The sequence below is a fragment of the Larimichthys crocea genome, chromosome XI (assembly GCF_000972845.2).
Source record: "Larimichthys crocea isolate SSNF chromosome XI, L_crocea_2.0, whole genome shotgun sequence".
NCBI lineage: Eukaryota > Metazoa > Chordata > Actinopteri > Sciaenidae > Larimichthys > Larimichthys crocea.
In genome coordinates this window covers 545434-567312 of record NC_040021.1, presented here as the reverse complement: position 1 = coordinate 567312, position 21879 = coordinate 545434, and the positions used below count along the sequence as shown (strand labels likewise).

General features: G+C 42.4%; 1 protein-coding gene across 1 annotated transcript in view; it reads right to left on the bottom strand.

The window, feature by feature from the left end:
- The window catches only part of clvs2 (clavesin 2), a 45990-nt gene extending 32906 nt beyond the window's left edge, over positions 1-13084 (bottom strand). Inside the window, exons 1-2 of the mRNA XM_010754039.3 lie at positions 11644-13084; positions 9262-9436 (exon numbers count right to left, since the gene is read on the bottom strand). Coding sequence (XP_010752341.1) covers positions 9262-9436; positions 11644-12032 — 564 coding nt within the window. The 5' untranslated portion in view covers positions 12033-13084. The remainder of the gene's footprint in view (positions 1-9261; positions 9437-11643) is intronic.
- Positions 13085-21879: the final 8795 nt, after the last annotated feature.

Below are 21879 nucleotides of genomic sequence, written 5' to 3'. Positions count from 1 at the left end.
TGATTAAACAATCAGAAAACAACTAAAGACGAAACTCAAAGATATTTAAAATTCGATTCAGTTCAATTCTCTTTATAAAGAGCCGAATCATAACGGGAGTTACCTCCTAACTCTTTATGATGTTATTTACAGAGACCGACAGTTCCCACCATGAGCAAGTACATACTTTGCAACAGTGGCGAGGAAAAACTTCCTTAAAGAGGCAGAAACATTTTAATTATGTGCAAAACTGAAAAAAACTGCAACAACAAGCTGTGTTTGACCGTCTGAATGAGAAACTATTGAAATAATTCATCGATTGTTGTAGATCAATTCTGTATTGATCGAATCATGAAATAATCTATGAATTATCAACACTAAGTTTTACACTTATGAACTGGTCAAAAGCAGATGTGACAGCACATGGAAGCGTGAATTAAATTACATTAATACAAACATGCGCACAATGAAAATGAAAACTTCTGATTTGCCTGAATGTTTTCCAGAGTTTACCGTCTTATGCTGCATTCACCTTTTTTTTTTAAAGTTAAAATTTAAATTAAAATGAAGGGAGGCAGAGATAATCATAAACTGTGACAATAAACTGTATCCGCGTCCAAAATGTAAATATTTTAACGTTGTTGCATCCTCCACGATTGAATTTACAACTGGAGGTTACATAAGAAGAAAATGTATTAAATGTTTATTGTATGTTGCTTGTCTGCTGCTCTAACATTTGCACTGAACACAAACTACATCTGAGGCTGAACGGATCATCATTAGTTTGATTATAGTGAATTGTTACCATTGATCATTGTTCTACACGTCACACACATTTCCACGAAACATTCGTGGCAGTATTTTGTGGTGCAGAGTGAGATGAAGAAATGTGTGTCTCTGTGTCGTCACACACACACACACACACACACACACACACACACACACAAACAGGCGGACACACAACAAAAGGGAGCCCATCTGGAGGAGAGGGCAGAGCAGATAGCGCGGTAGTCCGACATGTTGCCGTGGCAACGTGGCGAGGGTGGGATGTAGCAGGAGGGAGGAGGGAGGAGGAGGAGGAGGAGGACAGAAGATGAGGAGGAAGGGGCGGGGGGACGACGACACACATTGTATCATGCACCTGTCTGCTGATGGAGATGTTGATGCTTCAACAAGAGGAAAAAACATTTTAAAAGACTTTTTTAAAACTATTTTATTTAAATTTTAGATCGCATTGTGTTGCTGTAGAAATGATTGATTACTGCTTATGAATATTTTGTGTAAACACTGTGATTCTTCGAGGCGACTGAGTTCATTCCCAAATAAAAACATGAATCCCGAGCTGCAGGCATCATACGAACCCTGCGGATACTGTCTGTGATGGAACAATGACGGAGGGACTGAATCGAGACTGAGAAAGAGAGGGGCGATACGGGGAAAGGGGAGGATGATGATGTAGCTAAAGAGAGAGAGTGAGAGAGGGGGGAGGGTAAAGAAAACAAAAGTAAAAAAAAAAAAAGAAAAAGGGGGGGAGGCCAGAGGGGACGGAGGAGGAGGAGGAGGAGGAGGAGGAGGAGGAGGAGGAGTCTACAGTTGAGATGAATCAACGAGTCCAGTTTCCTTTTTTCACTCATCCAACACTCAGGACAATGAAACCAGATGAAGAAAAAGCCAAGATGTTTGTGAAAGGACGTGAAGTCATTTTAACCCTGAACATGTTGAAACACATAACATAACTGTTTTAATCCAATAAACAAGACACTAAGAGCATTAAAGTCACTACGGTTCATCATCTGGGGAGCATGAATGTTTGCACCATCCTGTAACGGTGAAGTCACTTTGTTATGCTAATTTAATGTTCTGAAGAAACCTGAATTCAGAAGCCGTGCGGTTTTTATTTTTCAGTTTGATAAAGGACAATATGTGTGAGAATGTTTCCTCTCCACAAAGCGTGAGCGGATAAACAAAAAGAAATAAAGTCAGAAGAGAAAGACGTGAAGAAGTTGAGCCGGCACTGATCGTTTGTTTCACAGTCTGAACTGCTCGGCTCTCATTTGCACACATTGACCAACTTTTCTGTTTTGGGGTTAATTAACTTTACCAAAGATGCATGAATGAAGTTTTCTGCACATTTTGTTGAACGACTGCTTGATGAAGTAAAGTTGGTGCAGGAAACCTCAAGGTCCAACACGTTTTTGGAGGTGTTATATTCAAGGTCTAAAATCTGAGTCAGACCTTCTCTTCGTTGCTTTTCGGTAACAGTAAATAATGTGGCTGACCCCGTTTAGAAAGAGAACACTGGCAACAGCGCGGCGCTCCAACAATGAACAGTCTGGCTGGAAATGATGCAGCAGAAAGAGTCCAGACCTGTGATCCACGACAAAACGACAGAACCGCACTCCACCTGATTATATCGAATAGAAATTGGATCCTTGACGCCGCATCCTGTGAAGACTAAAAATGTCTTCATGTAAGTGTGATAACATCGGCTTTGTTTCACTTCACAGTGACTTGGCTCGGTTTTAATTATTTAATTGAAGGTTGAACCTCATTATCCTCAAAGCACAAGAATACGACTCATTTAATGAGCTCATTAAGAAGTCCTGATATGTCGGACTTTCCAAAGAGCACACGAACGCAACATGAAGAGATCTGGCCAAAACAAAATGGACAAAATCCCAAATCTGAGCCAAACAGACGCACAAATGTCTGAATGTTTCACGTATTAAGACATTAAACGGCGTCCAGGTTGCACACAGTCACAGTCTGACAGCAGCTGTACAGTCAGTTCACTGTCTCATTCATTACTCGGTGGCAGGTAGTTGATCTGAGGTCAGGCGGTGACAGGCCGTGACAGATCACCTTAACGAGGTGACTCACCTCTCACGAGACAAAAACCTCTGTACGACACGGGAGGCTGCTCAAGGGCATGTTCACCCGGCTTGTATATTTAGTCATTAAAAAACTGCTAGAAGTATAAAACAACGTCTCTATTCTTTAAGAGTTTAACGCTTTCATTAAAGCAGCTTGAACTGTGTTGTGGACAGTGATGGTGTGAAGGTTCAGCCTTGAAAAATGCTTCAATTGTTTATTTTTTCTTCTATTTTTGGACTGGAAAACATATTTTCCAAGTTTGTTTTTAAAAGAATTCAAAAGAAACTTTAATCCTGTAACATTGTAATCCTGGAGGATTATGACTGGATGGGTTTGTTTACCCTCCTGCAGACTCTCTTAGTATAATCTCTTTCATGAACGCATAAAGAAATGGAAGTGGAAAATTGAAACTTGTGGTTTACTGTGCTGACTGCATCTGAGAGGAACACAAACAGCAGACAGAGTCGGTGGCACCAACAATCAGGCGGTACATTAAGAGCACGGGTACAGAGAGGGTCAACTTCAGGACACAAAGCTCTCTGCGTCGACCATTTCAGGATTTGTTTTGACAGGAGCGGTACAGACGTTTATTTCCTTCCAAGTTGAACAAAAAGATGATTATCATGATCCCCAGAGGATGATTGACAGTGTACAGATTTGGCCTGATTTTAGCTCTAAATTTGCTGCCCCCCTTTTCTTGAACCAAGACGAAATTCTGGGTCTGACGTACAGTTTGAGGTCACCAATGATCGATGTGCTTGGACGATCTGCCGGACCTCTGGTTCTGTTTGGCTGTTCCACGGACCTGCTGCTCATTTATAAACTGCAGTGAGATAAGACAACAAGTTTTTGAGTTTCAGCTCAAAGTCTTAAGTGAGACTGCTTTGATATAAAAAAAAAAAAATGAACACATTGCTGCATCTTTCACCCATCCGTGGCTCGCGGTTCCCAAAGGATGAACCCCTAATGCTTTGAGGGTGTTTTTCTGTGATTGATTGTGCTTTAGAGCCACAATTGAGCCAAAGCCGATGGAATTCAGACTCCCCAGAGGATGAACTCTCCCCGAGAGGCAAACTCACATTAAAATGTCCTTTTTGTACACAAAATATTGTCAGTGCTGAAAAAAACATAATAGCTTGTATGACATTCAAGACAAATATAGAAATTTCCAATTGCCAATTCAGTCATAATGTTTCTCTTTTAACCCTGTAAGGCAGCTGGACTTGCAAGTTCATGCAAGAGTCCATGTCGTCAGGCTTTAAGTGATGCATTTGTGTCCAAGCACAGCATTTTGGAAAAACAACAACAACAGCAGCTGCTTAAGAAGTTGGTGTAGATGCTGCTAGATGGTTCATCCAATGACCTGACCCTCTTCCAAACAGTTTCCAATGACTTTTCCTGTGGTGGTTTAGTCTGTGGTTAGCATCACAGACAGGATCGCCACTATGTGTCAACAGATCGACCTGTGCAAAAGCAATATGAGAGGGCCACATAGGACTCCAGAGGATTAACATGTAAACCACAACGTCTACAGTTCAAATCCAGCCAGGGACATTTGTCATTCCCTGTCTCTCTCTCTCTCTTCCTTCATTTTCCTTCGTGACTACTTAAAGACAGAAATATCCCCAAACTACTCCAAAGACAAACAAACTGTTGTATATTCGGGGTGGTAATAACCGTTGAAGCCTCTAGGGGCCGCCAGCACCGATCCAGACTAACAGTCTTGCCTCTGCCGTGATCTGCACAGCATATTGTGCCACAAACACGGATCCCAAGGCATGTGGCCTACATGCTATTTTATATTTGCTCAAAACGTAACATTGTCAGGGTTACCATGACAGAGAGGAAATCACAGCCGAGGCTGTTTGAGCAGCGTTAACACGGAGACAAAAGGCAGGCGGAGTGACTCAGCGCAGGGAAAAAAACTGGAAGATTTCTCTTGATAATTTCATGTTTTACATGTTTGTAGGACTTTGCAGAGTAATTACTTGTCAGTTCATACAGACACAGATAATCTGGCATTTGAGCGCCACAGAACAATGAGTGGAAACAATGAGAAACAAGGACAGCAGCAGCAGCAGCAGATATAAAGCCATGTGTTCAGTGTAAACCAGCCATTACGCTCCATCAAACCGTCACGCAGAGGAAGCTCAGCTGGTTTTAAACTGGACCTGCTCAGACTGAAGTGACTCACGGTGACTGTTTTAAAATATTTAGATCTCAGTGTGTGTTCCTGTGTGGGAATGACTCAGCTCTACTATTCTCACATAGTGTTCAGAGGGTGAAACATAAATGTTGAATGTATTTATATATAGATAAACATTTGTCGTACTACTTGCACACCTAAACCTGCTATTTTGTGCATTCACGCAGTCATTTATGGCGAAATTCAGTGCGCTGTGAGAACCCGGATGGTGCATCACGTGCTCATAACGGTCACGAAGTTGAGTGTGGAAACCTGGACACTTCAGTGGTTTTTTGGCTACGTTGAGGAAGGAGAGGGAACACCGGCATTGTCGTAATGGCAGCTGAGAAAGCTGCTGGAGCTGAAGAGGTTGTACAAATGTTTTATGTTGATATTTCGGTGGTTGAATGGTGACACTAAGCTCCACCCAGGTGCAATTTGGCAAAGAAGAAGAAGAAACGAGTACCACATAGAGTAACGTACGCAGCAGTACTAACGGATGTATCTGAAATGAGACACAGCTTTTGTTACTGAGTCAGAAGTAATGCAACAAATGTGATGTATATATCTGAAGGTAGCCTCTAACTCTGGTTCACTTCAGGTAAAAAACAAAATGAGACTGTCCATGCGCAGACAAGTCCAATAAAAAGGTTAAAACCAGTCCGTCTCTCAACACCAGACGTCCTTACGATTACAGCAATCACCTCAAGATTTAAGCTGAGTCACAGTTAGAATTTGAGAGCGGCTGTGATCTTCAAAGAAGATTTAGGTCCCTTTTAATTGAAGCTATTAGTTTTGGGAGCAGGACCAAACTTTAACATTCCTCTAACCTTGAACGTATCTCATATTATCCAGCACTCCCCATTTCTTCCTCCTGAGCACAGACGGTATAAAATATGGACATCGTATCGTGACATGTGTGGGAGCTGTGGTCAATGGGCAAAGCTGTGGAGCACAGAACCTTCAGCCCTTAATATAACAAACACACACAACTTAGAAGGATCAATGATTTGGCAACCAGCCTTCTTCAGGATTACATCAAACAACAAAACATGCATTTCTTCAGGACAAGGGCACAAAAGCTGAAGATGAAACATTTTCTTATGAGAGGAAATGTGCAGTTTCATCTGAACCATGGTTATTTCACAGAAGTGCTGCTCTGCCTCTGATTGCACTGAGTACCAGCCAGTTCAGTCCCATGCACACCTGTGTCACATTCATGCTGTTCAATCAGCACTTTGACGTGTCACACCTGTCAGCGAGACGAAGAAGACGTGCACCAACACGGACTTTTAACAAAGTTTGAAGGAAATAAATAGAAGCAAATCAAAAGATTGCGTTCATGCACGTAGTTTGATTTTCCCCAAACATTAACGTTACCCGAGCGACAGTTAATGTTGCGTTTGTTTGGGTCTATTTTCAGCAGAGGATTAACGCACATTTGGTGCTCTGGTGAGTATCTGGGGCAGCGGGACGGTGTGTGATTGGATCAAAATAAACTACAGTGTGTTCACGAAGACGAATGTCGCCCAATGAAACATTAATGTGTGTTTTCTGGACAACTATGGAGACATATCAGCTCTGTTAGTAACAATCAGTGAATTGTTGGTTTTGTGGGATTTATTGCCAATGAGGAAAATAAAGAATCATTACCACCCTTCATTTTGTTTTTTTTCATTTTTGCATTGAGATGAAGACAAGGCATCTTGTCTGGATGATTTAAGTAATGTGTGTGTGTGTGTGTGTGTGTGTGTTGTATTTGTCAAATTGAATTAAATCACCTTACCACGCTTCTTTCTTTTGCTTTCTGTACCAAGTGATGAGCAGCCATTTGTGTGAGCAGTCGCACAGTTGGGAATGACTCAGGGCAGAGCTAATAGCTTCCATCAATAATTCAGGCTCTAATCTGTGTCTGGAGAGCCGTCAGAAATGTGTTATATATGGACTTGTCACAGTGATGCACTGGCTCGTGTCTACAGTTTGTTCCCTCGGTCTGAAAAGGAGAAAGATTTTTTTTTTCTTCCCCTCGCCGACATGCCACCTCGACTCCGCGCTGACGCTGCAGAAAACAGAAAGTTGAGGAGGTGGCAAAGCATCAAAGCATCCTGCTCGTGTAGAAATGACTTATTTTAATATATCACTGGGGCTTAAAGCAACGCTGTGTACCCTTTCTAGAATATAATAACAGGTTTTAAATCCTGTTGATGCGACACTGACCTGTGATCAGCTGAACGGTGTCTCTGTCATTCGTACGTCTGTTCTCACACTATGTAACTTTGGGCTCCGGGTCGGGAGAAGTACGTAACGCTTTACGGCACTAAGTCACACAGCAGCAACTATTTCACTGATTCTGGTGAAACTGGATCATATGCTGCTCCGCCTCATCTCTCTGTGATTTACAGAGTTTATGATGGACAGTGAAGTAAACTGCTGACAGCTGTAGCTGCTGTTAGCTCAATCCGTCAGCTTGGCAGTGAGCTCAGAGCGACGGGTACCCGTCGCTCTGAGCTCACCGCCATGCTGACGAACTGAGTGTTTGTACCAACAGGCGTTATGGACTACAAGGAAGAAGAAGAGGAGGTAACCAGGCTCAGCAGCTTCTATGGACATGATGGCAGAGGAGAAGAGTAAATGTGGGACTGACTTTTAGTGGTTGGTGCTGCTGTTAACAGGGGGCTGCCCTGGCTAACAAACTGGGGGAGTGTTAGTGTTTGTAGTGTTTGGACCACCGGGAAGAAGAAGAGGTTTTTAAACCTGCTTCCAGGGAACGTAGCCAGTGTCGTGCCAGAACAGGAGCTGGGCAAGCTGGCAGCCTCTATGGACATGATGACAGAGGCGAAATGACAGAAGAGGATATTGGTGGAGGAAACTTAGAAAAGAAAAGGAGGGAGTGACCCAGCAAGAAGCCGACAAGAGTAAATCTTTCAGTTGTTGGCAAGAACTCTGAAATACAGACGCCATGCTGGGCTTCTTGCTGTTGGACCAGTCAGTGGTATTAGGAGGATACTTGTATAAACACCTGTTTTATAATTTCCTCTTATTTTCTGAGCTTTGATACAAAAGTACAGCATGTAAATTAAGAGCAAGATTCAAAGAAAGCAGCATTGACGGTTTGGCATCCGTCACGAGCGCATCAGATAATCTTTCAGACTGCGCTGCATCTTACTCAACACTTCCCTCTGGAAACACTTCCCCTTAGATTTCACTTTGACTAATGGAGCCCAACACAAATTGGCAGATGATTCACAAGGATGTTGAGAAAGCAATAACAACCCCCCACATCCACACACACACACACACACACACACACACATTGAGGCAAGACGTTTCCTCTTGGGTTTGGCTGGTTACCAGAGGACAGCTGTAACACTCCCTGCGATTTCTCCTGTAACTCATTTCAATAATGACGTTAAAGGTGTCCTGATGACCGAGAGCACGGATGCCTGTTCATGCTATGAAAAATCCTCAACACAGATAAAAATCCGCAGAGTTTGCCACCCAAAAAGAAACACGAGAACACGGATTCTCATTGGAAAAATCACTTCTTTCTGCATCGTCTACCTGCCAAACAAGCCTTGGAAAAAAAAAAGCCACCCAGCAGTGTGCAATCAAAATGGAAATGTCATTATTCCTTCCACTGCTCTTTAAACAAGCTTGCGGCTTTAACGCGGTGCTCGACTTGTTCTTAAGTGGAACATTTTGACTGCAGAGTGGTTGATGGGATGGAGTTGGGTTTTTCTGTTCTGTCATTGTCAGAAAATTGAAAATAGTACTTAAAAGTCAAGTAAGGCCCAAGATTTTGTTGTTGTATTTTTTCCTTCAGCCGAAACATTCGAGTTTCTACATGCTTTGATATTACTGGGAAAATGTATGGCATAGAGCTGCATCTAACATTTATTCTCAATATCATGTCATGAAGATGTCAGAAAGTTGTGAAAAATGAAGTTTCCAAAGGCCAAGGTGACACCTTCCTACAGCTTATTTTGGTCGACCTACAAACCAAAACCCAAGACATGCTCAGATATGAGAAGCTGTACAATAATTTGTCTTTTAAATGTCCTTATATCAAAAAAGCCTCTAAAACGGTCTAGAAAAGACGACAGTCATGGTTCAAACAGACAACATAAATGTCTTGGGATATAGAAACCAGTTTCCAGCATTAACTGGCCGCTAACCGACCATAACAACATCAACAAAAGCCTTCTGACGGCGGAGCGTCTTACCTGTAGCCCCTCGATGGCCAGCCGCAGCATGCTTGGAGTCAGTTTGGACGCCTGCTTGAAGGTGAAGTTACTCCAGTCGATGATGAGGATGAAACCGTTGACCTGCAGCTCGGGATCTTCGATCATAGATTCCAACGACAGCAGGATAGCCCTCAGTATGTCCACAAATGTGTATCTGAGACAGAAAATGTGGCAGCAAGCAAAGGAACTTGGTTTGAGGTCATTCAGACGTAATTTCACGTTTCATACTCTCAATATATGTATCGGCCTCAAGTAAGTAAATAAACCTAATTGAACCAGAGTTACAAGGCGTTGGACAAGGCGAGCATTAGAAAGATGAAACAAGATGAGCGTCCTTTGTCAGGATTCACTGATAACCTTCTTCCAGTGTCATTAATTCTTGGATTAATACAACAGGTGTTGGTGCGTCTGGAGATGGCTGTGTTGAAGTTAACATGTAACTGGTATAACTGGTTTTTATTGCACAGTGCGACTTGTTTCAGCTGCGACCGTGTGGTGCCGCCGGTCGCTCTGTTTGCTGCCTCGCTGAGTTTTCATCCAGCTGATACTTCGGATACTTCACTGTCCTCTCTCTCCCTCCTTATTATCTTGTCTTCCTCTTCATTTCCTTTTGATTCTTTACCAAAAGAGAGATTGTTTGTCTTAATGTGCTTAATTGGCAGCTAAATAGACTCAACAACTGCAAGCACAAACGAGTCTACTGCAGCCACAGCTCCAGCGTTTGTCAAACCGATGAAGAGTGATGACAATATTCATGTTCAGAGACGAGGAATCAGCCACTAAATGCGCTAAGGTTACGATTATCTTCAGTATTGATTAATCTGTTGATCGTTTTCTCGATTAATTGATTAGTTGTTTGGTCTATAAAACGTCAGAAAACTAAAGTTGCCCAAGGTGACGTCCTCAAATGACCTGATTTGTCCACAACCCAAAGATATTCAGCTTGCTGTCACAGAGGACCAAAGAAAGCAGAAACTATTCTCGGTCGAGGGGCGAAAAAATCAGAGAATTTGGACACTAATCGATTAATCGACTATGATTTTGTTGTGCAACCTGCAGCTTGTGTTAGTCGACATTATTCAGAATCATAACAGAGTTGGACGGCTCCACAGTAACTCTTGCAATAACACTTTATGTGGATAATCTGATCTTTCTGAATTGAATTACGGAGGCGAGAAAAGGTCAAAATATCTATAAACTTTGGTCATTTGGTCTGATCCCTTATTGAAGCTGAACAAAGTCACGTCCCGGCAGTATTTCTACCTTTAACCAGACTGCAGAGTCACACATGAGACTGTAAAGTCAAAAGACGGTGACCCGCTGGTTCGTCTTCTATCTCCATTCAAAGGAGAAGGAAGAAAGACGCTTTGATTATGAGCTCGCAGTCATACGGGGTGACAGACTCCCTCCATATTAATGCATGAGTAACTTGCATTCCTTTGTCACGTACGGGCTATAATCTGACTGCACAGTTAAATATTTATCCTCAACATGATGAGCAACAGTTTGCAGAGGGGTCTTGAATGAAAACACATGAAACACACTCCTGCCTCTCTCGTGTGTTTGTTTTAAGGCCTCTGATCATTCAAATAAAAGATTTAAAGAAAATCACTTGTGATGGATGGTTAATTCTTAATTTGAAGTGTTTATGAGGTAAAAATGTTGGTTTAAACATCTTAAATTTAAATTAATCTGTAAATAAGCACTTTTTAGTTTGGGCTCGACTTCTTATTTCCAGTTAAGGAAGTCCAGTTTTGGGTTAGATGTGATATTACCATCTGTACACAGAGCCAGGTCCACAAAGAAATGGTTTTAATGTCTCTGTCTACTTTGTACAAATAACATCTGGCACATCTGTCCGTCCTGGGGCAGGCGGAGTCGTCTTCCTATGATTTCTTCCCTCATTGTCACTGTAAAATAGATGCTGTGGTGTTTTGGAAGACAGTGTGTGTGTGTTTTATTCTTATGTTTGAGCTTTTCTCTCAGTTTAATGTGGATGAACTTGATGAACTCGAACTGGGACGAGACAGACCCGGACAGCCAACATCAGCGCTCGACCTTTTCTAACGCTGATGGAGCAAATCCCTGCAGCCAGATTTCAAAATCTGGTTGAAGATCATGCAGGCTGTTATGAGCATATTAAATCTTATTTTTTATGTTTGGGTGTCCACATACTTTTTGTTTTTAAGCCCTCATCAAAAAGGAAAAGAGTTGTTTTCTTGTTGTTTTGTGGTGCTGAATGGACAGCTCCATACAGCAGACTCCATTTAAAATCAATGACTCTGTTCTTTGTGTCTGCACAGATAATAACACACAGACGTTACAAGCACCAGAACCAGCCTCTGCCAACCTGTTTATTACCTGCTCTGGTCCCAGTTGGCTGCGAACAGGACCAGTATTTTCCTGCCGTATCTGTCCAGATTGGAGAGCACGCCGGGGAAACCGTCCTTCAGGGCCTGCTTGATACCCGGGTCGGTGGCTTTCAGGTTCTTGAACATGTCCAGGTTCTGCTGTCGGTACTCAAAATACTGTGCCAGCAGCCGAAACGCCTCGAAGTGGTTGAATTTCCTCGCCCGGAGGAATCTGAGGATGAACGCGTCGTCTGTCCTGAGGAAACCAATGTCCGGCCGGGTGATGATCATGTCCCGGACCTCCTGGATGTCCTGGTGTAAAGTCTCCGGGTTTTCTTTCAGCTCCACCTTGGCCTTCTCCAGAGTCTCTGGAGAGAGGCCAGCCTGCAAGTGAGTCATCTTTTGCAACAGCTGTCCCTCCACGGGGGACCACACCACGGCAGCTTCCAGTGGAAAGCACAGAATAAACAGTTACCTCCAGCAACAGGGTGAAGTGTCTGAAGTGTTCCTGGTCTGTTCTGCTTTCCTGATCAGTCGCTGACTTCAGATGGAGGCCTGCTGCTCTGTAGACGTAATCCACCCTGAACTGGCACAGACGCTGCTCTGATGCTCCAATGATACATTATCAACATATGGGCCATTCACTTCTTTTACGCACGGAAACATTTCAATCCCACCTCCAAGAATTCAACTTTATTCAGATTTTTTTTGTTCTTTTGCACCATGTATATCATGACTCAGGTCCTCCAGGATTTCAGGCGGTACATCCAACCTGCTGATCCGGGCGGCCTGAGCTCAGAGCCGACAAACAGCCGCTTCCCTCCATGTCAAAGCCTCTTTCTCTGTGGCACAATGACGACGACAGCATCCCCGTCCTCCCCGGCGTCGCTCGCGGCGGCCAGGCAATGCGGCACGACCCTGCAGCACCTGCTATATCATCATCACCATCATCATCATCATCAGCAGCATCCCTCCGCCTTCACAACGCCATCTCCATCAGCCGACCGACTGATGCTGCTGCTGCTGCTGCTGTTGCTGCTGGTGGTGGTGGTGGTGGTGCCTCCGCCGACCGCTCCGTCACCGTCACCGTCAATCGAGGCAGATTTATCCGCTTGTGTCCGTCTCAGTCATCCCCGCTTCTCATCAGCATCATCCAACAATTCAGATTTTTTTAAATTTTTTTTTTTATCTCAAATCATCTCAAAAGCGAAAAAAGGAGCATCCAGCAGCACAGGTGTCCCGAGAGGTTTTGTTCCCCCCCTCCTGCTGCTGCTGCCACCGGTTTCTGGGTTTCAGAAAGGGGTGGGGTGGACTGGGAGGGCGGAGAGGAGATGGAGGAGGAGGAGGAGGAGGTGGTGGAGAGAGGGGGGATTACCGTCTTCGCTCCTCCTGCTGCTGGAGCCGCCGTCTGTTCGCTGGGAAAGTGACTGACAACAAGAGTCTGGACGCCACCAGGAGGGAGGAAGGGTGGAGGGAGGGTGGAGGAGATGAAAAGGGCAACATATATACATATATATGGAGGGATGGAGAAAGGATGCTGGAAGGCTGCAGGGATGCAGGGATGGAGATGAGTGGTGGACGCCTCAGGCAGATTCAGGGGCCTCCACCTCCACCTCCACCCTGTTTCTCATGTTTCCTGAAAGCATCAGATGTTTGCATGTGAAATCACTTCATCCTCAACGTTTATATACATAAATTTGGGCTGCATTGATTGGTTGATAAAGCTAAAACAAAATTAGTAAATCTTTAATTAACTTTTATAGATGCAAACATTAAGCTGCCCTGTGAGCATCGATTTGGTGATTTGCAGATCAAAAGGCGTTTAAACCACTATAGATTCAAACATCATGTAGGTTTTTTTGTTTTTTTTTCTTGGATAGAACTTTGGGCTCCGGCACTAAGTCACACAGCAGCAACTATTTCACTGATTCTGGAGAAACTGGATCATATTTTATGGAGGAAATGTTTTCTGGTTTTCCTTCTGATGTCCTCCGGCTGCTCCGCCTCAACTCTCTGTGATTTACAGAGTTTATGACGGACAGTGAAGTAAACTGCTGACAGCTGTAGCTGCTGTTAGCTCATGTTAACACAGTTTGTTAGCCAGGGTTTGTTTTTGTATTACAGGCGTTTCGCACCACCGGGAAGAAGAAGAGGAGGTTTACAGGCCCTGGGCATGGGGGAATGCTGACGGGGAGTGGAGCCGGTGTCGTGCCAGAGCCGGAGTTGGGTGAGTAACCGGGCTCAGCAGCCTCTATGAACGTAATGGCAGAGGAGAAGAGAGTGAAGAGGACGCTGACGGAGGAAGCTAAGAAGAGAAAAAGGAGAGAGTGAGCGAGCAAGAAGCCGCCGGACAAGAGTAAATGTGGGACTGACTTTTAGTGGTTGGTGAGAGCTTGGCTGAAGTAAACTGCTGACAGCTGTAGCTGCTGTTAGCTCAGTTCGTCAGCATGGCGGTGAGCTCAGAGCGACGGGTACCCATCGCTCTGAGCTCACCGCCAAGCTGACGAACTGAGTGTTTGTACCAACAGGCGTTATGGACGACCAGGAAGAAGAAGAGGAGGTAACCAGGCTCAGCAGCTTCTATGGACATGATGGCAGAGGAGAAGAGAGTGAAGAGGACACACAGAGTTTATGATGGACAGTGAAGTAAACTGCTGACAGCTGTAGCTGCTGTTAGCTCAGTCTGTTAGCTGGGGCTTCCTGTATTGTGTTACTGTTTGTACCACAGGCATTTTGGACCATTAGGAGGAGGAGGAGCGGAACCAGTGTCGTGCCAGAACAGGAGCTGGGCAAAGATACCAATTTCTACACAGTGTTTCTTTAATTACGGCTGTGCGTTCAAACAAATTCAAATTCTGATATAACCTAGAAGTCTAAAAACTTCTGGAAAAATTATGTTGAACAGGAGAAATGATTAATAATACTGAATAAAATATATAAAAGAGCAGCACGAGTCTTTCTCTGCTGATCTTTGTCTTCTTTTCTTCCACCGTCTTACTTGTGTTGAAACTTTTATAAGAACGTCTCCCATCAGCCACCTCATTAACCTGCTTTAAATTATCTCTTGCAGGTGAAAAAGAAGTTTTTTATTGAAATACATTTTCTTTAAGCTTGTGCGTTCAGGGCTCCATGTCGGTTGGAGGCCCCAGGCGGGTGTTGCTTTCCCCCGATAATGAATTCTGCCTCTGGATGCAGGCGACGAAGTGACAAAAGAATTGGAGGAGGGATTAAGTGCAAGAGGAGGGTCGCGTGCTGGTCGTGGATGGAAAGATGGAGGGAGGGACATTTTCTGAAGTCACTCAGCCAGCTCATGATTCAGACAGTAAAACAGGATTTACAGAGCTGCAGACAGCCAGATGAAATATTGAAACCCAGATCTAATGGAAGGAGCATGGATTAATAGATGGAGAGAGCAGGAGGAGGTGGTGGAGGAGGAGTGGCACCTGCTCAGTGGTGACCAGACAGCTGCACTTAAACATGCTGAATTAATTTCCTTTGTATGTGCCTGCTAATCTCTCCTGTGGTTTACTGTGTCACTGCGCTTTACGTGCAGCTCATTTACCGTTCACTGCGAAGTCAACGCAGTCAGGACGGACAAATGAAAGGAGGAGGAGGAGGAGGAGGAGGAGGAGGAGGAGGAGGAGTGTAAACACACCATACGATACGGTTACTGATCCTCAGAGGAAGTTTAGGACAGACACAAATACAGAAAAATAAAAAGTCATAATAAAAATAAGAATATAAATAAAAAGTCAAACAGTATACATACATACATGTACAGCATCAGTACTGAACTAGTTTAATAAATATCTTATACTTAGTGTTTCTCTGTAATAATAGGAATTCACTTTATATTTTTCATTATAGAATAAAAACAATATATCACAAAACCATATTATGGGATAGAAAATGTAACATAAGTATATCCAATATACTAACATAGGGTTATATAATATACAGATGTTATAGATACATTATAGCACTGCAATAAAACTGTATAATATAAAATGCAATACATATATACATGTACAACATATATATATATATATACACAACAAATCTTTCCCTTGTAAAATCATCATCATAGTTAATAGTTAATAAAAGGCTAAATCTATAGTTTTTTAATCATTTTTAAATATTTATTAAGTCAGATCAGTGAAAACATTGGTCAGATGATCATATACGCCTTTATGCATCAATAAATCAATACAATATTACACATACTGTATCTGTTGAGGTTTCTCAGACTGAGCAGGACTTTAAATTTATTTTTCAGCGTGCACTGAATTAAAGACAAAAAATGACCTCATAGATCCAAACTGAGCTGATCTTCATTTTCCCATGAATGAACTCTTTTCCTGGAAATACATTTTTATCTCTTAACAGATAATCACACATGATCTTTATTGTCATCCTGCTAATACATCCACACATACCTCAGTGAAAGGGGACAAACCCTGGACGGACGGGGGTGGAGAGAAAGTACCAGGGTCCTTGGGGAAGACGGCGGGGGCACAATAATTGCCCTCAGCACTGATGGGCCGGTGTTACAGCCAATTAAATGAATTGCGGACATGCATTGGAAATTAGCTCTGGTTTTCAAAGGCACAGCTGTCATTTTCTGGAGTGCTTCTTTGATTTAGCTCTTATTCACCGAGGGGCTGAAGTGCTGATTAAAAAAAAAAAAAAAAAAAAAGACCACTGGACTTTAAAATGTATCACGAGGACGTCCATTCAGGAGCAGTCTGGTGTCTCGATGTGTCACAAATGTTTGATTTGGTCATTCATAGACTGTCTGCTGAAAGGCCTGTTATTCATGTCATATGAATTATACATATTTTACACCCGGTTGGTTAAGTAGGTTCACCTCACTAGAACTAATGCAGTCTAATACAACAGTGATATCTTCATGAAGGTTAGAATCAGTTTGTTAGAAAGGTGTTGATGATCATTTTGGAGGCATTTCTCTTGAAATTGATATAACGTACAGAAAACAGGAGAAACTAGGTGGTTTGTCCTTTCTGGGCTTCTGTAGAAACATGCAGCAGCAGAAGTCAGACTCTGAGGAAAAAGACCCGAAGAGTCTGTAGATAAAAGATTCATTCTAAGGTAACAACAACAAAATTGATTACAAAACTAAGTTATAAATATTATATTCCATTTCTGCAATTTCTGTAAATAGAGCACTCTAAAACCTAAACACTGGACCTTTAAACTTGTACTTTCATGTATTTATCCTGCTCACATTGGCAGAAACAGACAAAAAAGAAAAACAGATCATCAGTTTCTCGGTGCCGGCTCATCATTTAGATTCAAGTCTAATGGACCTGGGTCAGAACCAGCTGATGCAACAAAGAAGTCCAGTCTGAACCTGTAACCATGCAGAGCTAAACACTGAGGCACCGTGCCGCCCTCTGCTGGTCAATGCGGTGTCAATGCAATTTATTTATGGACAGTGGTGGGAAATGTAATTAATAAAGTAATCCATCTTTAACATTATGCAAAATGTTTTCAGAGGGCTTTGATGCAAAACATATTAAATATCTATCCCGTGTGCATGAGCATACCAGCAGCATTTTAACGTACGTAATGTTTTTCTTCTTTAAACCAGACAAATTTCACATTATTCTAGAAAATGAATAGTTGACTTAATCTCGCTGCAACAGATAAAATAAGACTTCGACAGACTCAAATGACTTTTGCGTTCGATGAGAAATAAACACAGGAGCAAAAAGTGCAACAATTCTTTTTAAAATGAAATAGTAGTAGAAGTAGAAACTGGCACAAAACGGAAACACACAAATATAATTTGTACTAAAGTACAGTACTTACTATTTTACTTTCTACACAGGAATATTTAAAAGTTTTATGTTTATGCATGTTACCAGAAGGTTTATGTGAAAATATAAACACGTCACATGTGTCATGTGTTTAGAGCAAATACTGAAAAACTCTCTCACATCAGAAGAATGACTAAAGATGTAGTTTGATGATGCGGAGCAGCGTGAAAGCCTGAAAGTTTTATTCATGTTCAGTGACTTCCTTCCATCAGACGTTTATCCAGAAGTTACAGCAACTAGAAACAAGTGCAAAAAACTGGGATGATAAAATATGGAAAAATCCAAACTTGCAGCAGTTATTGCGTTCATTATTTGGATTGATTGTACAGTTGTTCTGTTACAGTATGCATTGAATGTCCATAAGATATGTCACTTAGTCAGTTCATTCACTGTGATTGAAAACTTCCTCCTGTCCAAAACTCAACACCAGGCAGCACTCATGAAGAACAGCAGATGGCAGCATTGATGTGCAAAAAAAACAACTTAAAACTTCACCCGTGAAAAAATTCAGTGGTAAGGCAACAGTTTATTTGATTATGATTACAAACTGTATCATAATGTTATTAATATGTTGTATTAAACACATTTCCTCACCCTTAAATACAGAGTTTTTAAATGTTTTGATGTAAAGAAGTGTGAACAGTGAGAGGAATAACTCATTGTCAGAAAAACAATAAAACGTTATTTATTTATTTCCAATGTGTTCACTGAGTTTCCACTCAGGTTGCAGCTGCACCAGCAAACATGCACCGATAACAACTTCAACGAGAAGAAGTCAAAAGTGAGGAGGGGACTAAAGCTCCCCCGTGCACCTCCACCGAGCCCCAGATGCAGTTGTTTCTCCACTGGGGGTCGGACCACAAGGTCAGTACAGTGTTGATCAGGTGGAAAAAAAAGGGTTGTAACCCCCATAGTGATCAAAGACGGCGGTCGACATGCCACGCCCCCTCTACCCCTCTCTTTCCTGTACAAACCTCTCCGAGGGCAAACTCACTGACCCTGCAAGCAGAGTGTGCAGGGGCGGGGGGCGAGGACGGGGCAGGGGCGGGAGCGGGTGGGGTCTTTGTCGCGGATCAAGGAAAGAACGGAGAGATTAAGCATGAACAGTCAGAATAAGCTCCTGGATTCCCTCCAGAGAAGTGTTGCTTATTGCTTTTCTGTTCGATTACTCTGTGGATGAGATTGTGGAGGTCTGCTTTGGCTTTCTGATGGTTGTCTGACAGGATTCAAGCATTCACCATCTCAAAGTAAGAGTCTTTGAGAGGAAGACCTGTCACATGAACACATAAAGACATAAAGACACAAGAGGAAGTGTGTACCTCACTCTGGTTACATTATCTGTACACTGAGTTGAATTGTTGGATTTGAATTTAGAGACTTTGTCATCCAACCTTTTACTCCTCACATCAGAACTGCAGCACACAGGTTCAGTTCTTTGGTAGAGCACTACATTGAATTCATAATAGCAATCCAATGTTTACTTGTGCAACAAAAAGATCCGTCTTTTTTTTTGGGACGGCAATAACTCAGTCTGTAGGGACCTGGCTTGGGAACCAGAGGGTGGCCGGTTTGAGTCCAGTATGGACCAAAGTATGGAAGGTGGACTGGAAAGGCACCGGTTCACTTCCCTTGAGTACTGCTGTGTGTGGCTGCCCATCACTCCACCATCTCTACACATTTGCATGTTCACACAAAACAGCTTCCCTCTGTACTGAGCCAGAGAGAACAGACACTTCCAAGGTCAAGACTGAACTTTTATATTCAACTCAAGTTTGTTTGGGAGCTCTGAAGTGTCAATAAAACATTTCTGTCTGGAGAAGTTTCATGAAACAAAATCTAAAAACCGGTCCTTCCACTGCATTGTTTCGTAACACACACACGCAAAGACAAATTCCATAACGCTCTAGTATAATGAGACACTTTTCTTTTGTGTCCCATTCATAAATTCATTGCCAGCACGATAATCAGCGGCTTTGTGTCCGCACACAAAAGCTTTACTCCAGTGGAAATGTACAACTCCAGTTTGTGGGTGAAATTCTAATTGGAAGTGGAGACTGGACCGAGCGGCAACGTCAGGAGCTGGCCACCTTCCAACTCATTCATACTGAAAGCACACACACACACACACACACACACACACACACATACATAGAGACACACAACCAGTTTTTACTTTCCTAGACAGCAGCTCTCTAGAAAGGGTTGTGAGTAAGTCATGTATCTTTTGGCTGTTCAGCTAGTCACGGTGTCGAGTTGTGAGATTTTTGGGGGTTTTGCCACAGGTGGAACTTTGGCTGCTATGAAACTATGTCAGCCTTCTTCATCTAGAGAGCTTCACAACTCGCCTCTCATTGATGCATTCACACACACAGATGGTGCTGGCAGGAGAAATGTGGAGCTCGGTGTCTTGTTCAAGAACATTCGGGAGGAGCTGGTGGTCAAACTGCTGATTAGTTTGTCGATCACAGTACGCCACGGTCTTCATGAGTTTTAGGGAAATATCTGGTGTATTAAAAATGCAGTTTGGCCACAGATGTCAGGAATTTCAAACACAAAGCAAAGACCAAAAATGCAGAGACAGAGGGCAGTGCAGCCTGCAGGAATTTATTCTGAAGATGAACATGAAGAAAGGCAGGTGGAGTAAGGCAAACAGATCAGAGGAGTGAGAGGAGAACACTGGGAAACACTTGGAATGAGTCTCGTTCTTGGAAACAATAGAAAAATGCAGGAGGAGGAACGAGCGTAACGCCGGGAAATCACCGGAAGCACAAAAAGACGAAGCCATGACACACGACCAAGAGAGCGTGAGGCACAGGAGGTTTTTATAGCAGCAGTGATTGCAGGATGAGAAACAGGTGAGCCTTATTACTGAGCCCAGCACAGCCAGACTGCCACAAACACTGACAAAGCAAAATCAAGATTTAAGAAAATGGTGACGGGAAAAGTCGAGGGGTCCTGATGGCATCGGCCTCGACTCTGGACCAGTCAGAAGGGCCGGCGAGGTTTCAACAACACTATGAGCTGAATGAACGTTTGTCATTAAAAATATTACTCACTTATTCAATTTGTTCGATCATTTCTTTATTTCACTTCATCAATAAATCAATAATTTGACTGAATTCGATTTTTTTTTTCTTGTATTTTATTATTTTGGCCAAAATAGGCAACATTTAATAAAAATTTATGCCTTTAATATTTTTATATTTAGACTTTTATTTAAGTTGTCATTTGTTGCTTTAGTTTTATGTCCTGATCATTGGTTTGCATACTGTTCTCGCTCGTGTTTTTCACGTTGAACCTGTTTTATTCTTCATTTTATTCTGTTTTAATCTTGCTGTCTGGGCTTCATGTTTGCATGAAAGCTGCTGCGAAGGCGATGTTTTATGTTTCATTTAATTCATTTAAATTATCAGCTTTTTTTCTTTCTTATTCTATCCTTCTTCTTTTCTTTTCTTTTTTTTCTGTGTGGGTGGATGCCGGTCCAACTCGACAAAGCTGCCATCAGGGAGTGAAGTAACGGGCTTTGTGCTGTCTGATTGGCTGTTGGGGAACTGCCTATGGTGGGCCCATACAAGAGTGATCTGGGCTAAAAGAGGCTTAGAGTAAACTCTGATCTGAGACTGGACCCCCACTAGTACACACACACACACACACACACACACACACACACACACACACACACACACACACACACACACACACACACACACTCAGATTGCTTGTTGCTGTCTCCACTCACTGATGAAGGAGTCCATTCATGCCCGCTGACAAATTACTACTGAAGCATGAGACTAAAGAGACCCCCCCCACCTCTGTCTCTGCGTCTCGCTCTCCATTATCGACTCTGTGAGACTTGGGTGTGAGAGAATATCACACGGGGGCCCGGAGTTATGAAAGGAGCTTTATGTTCAGCTGTTCTGACCAACAACAGGACAGAAAGTGCAAAATTACAGTAAAGTAAATACAATAAAATAGTTTAAAAAATAATTTTTTACTTTTTTCAAATAGTGTCTTAACTTTACAATATAGAAAAAAAATCTAATTCTAACTTTACTTTCTTTTTTTACAGCAGTTTTCTCCAAACTTTCTCAGTTTTGTACAAAATGTATTATATTATTTATACAGTATATTTCAGCTTTTTTTAAAATACATATGAATTCAAATAAAATGACACTAATGATCTGTAATTAAATATATGGCTCATATATAAACGTTTATGTCCATACTCACAATTTAATGTTTTTCTTTGTAATTTCAAGGTGAATCTTACACAAAATAACAATTTATAGTTTTCAACGTTTATTTGAATTATATTTTACTTTACTTATACAGTCATTTGACCGTCAACAGTTTAACGCTGTATTCAGAGATGATTAGCTTTGCACAGGATTAGTGGAGGTCCAGGA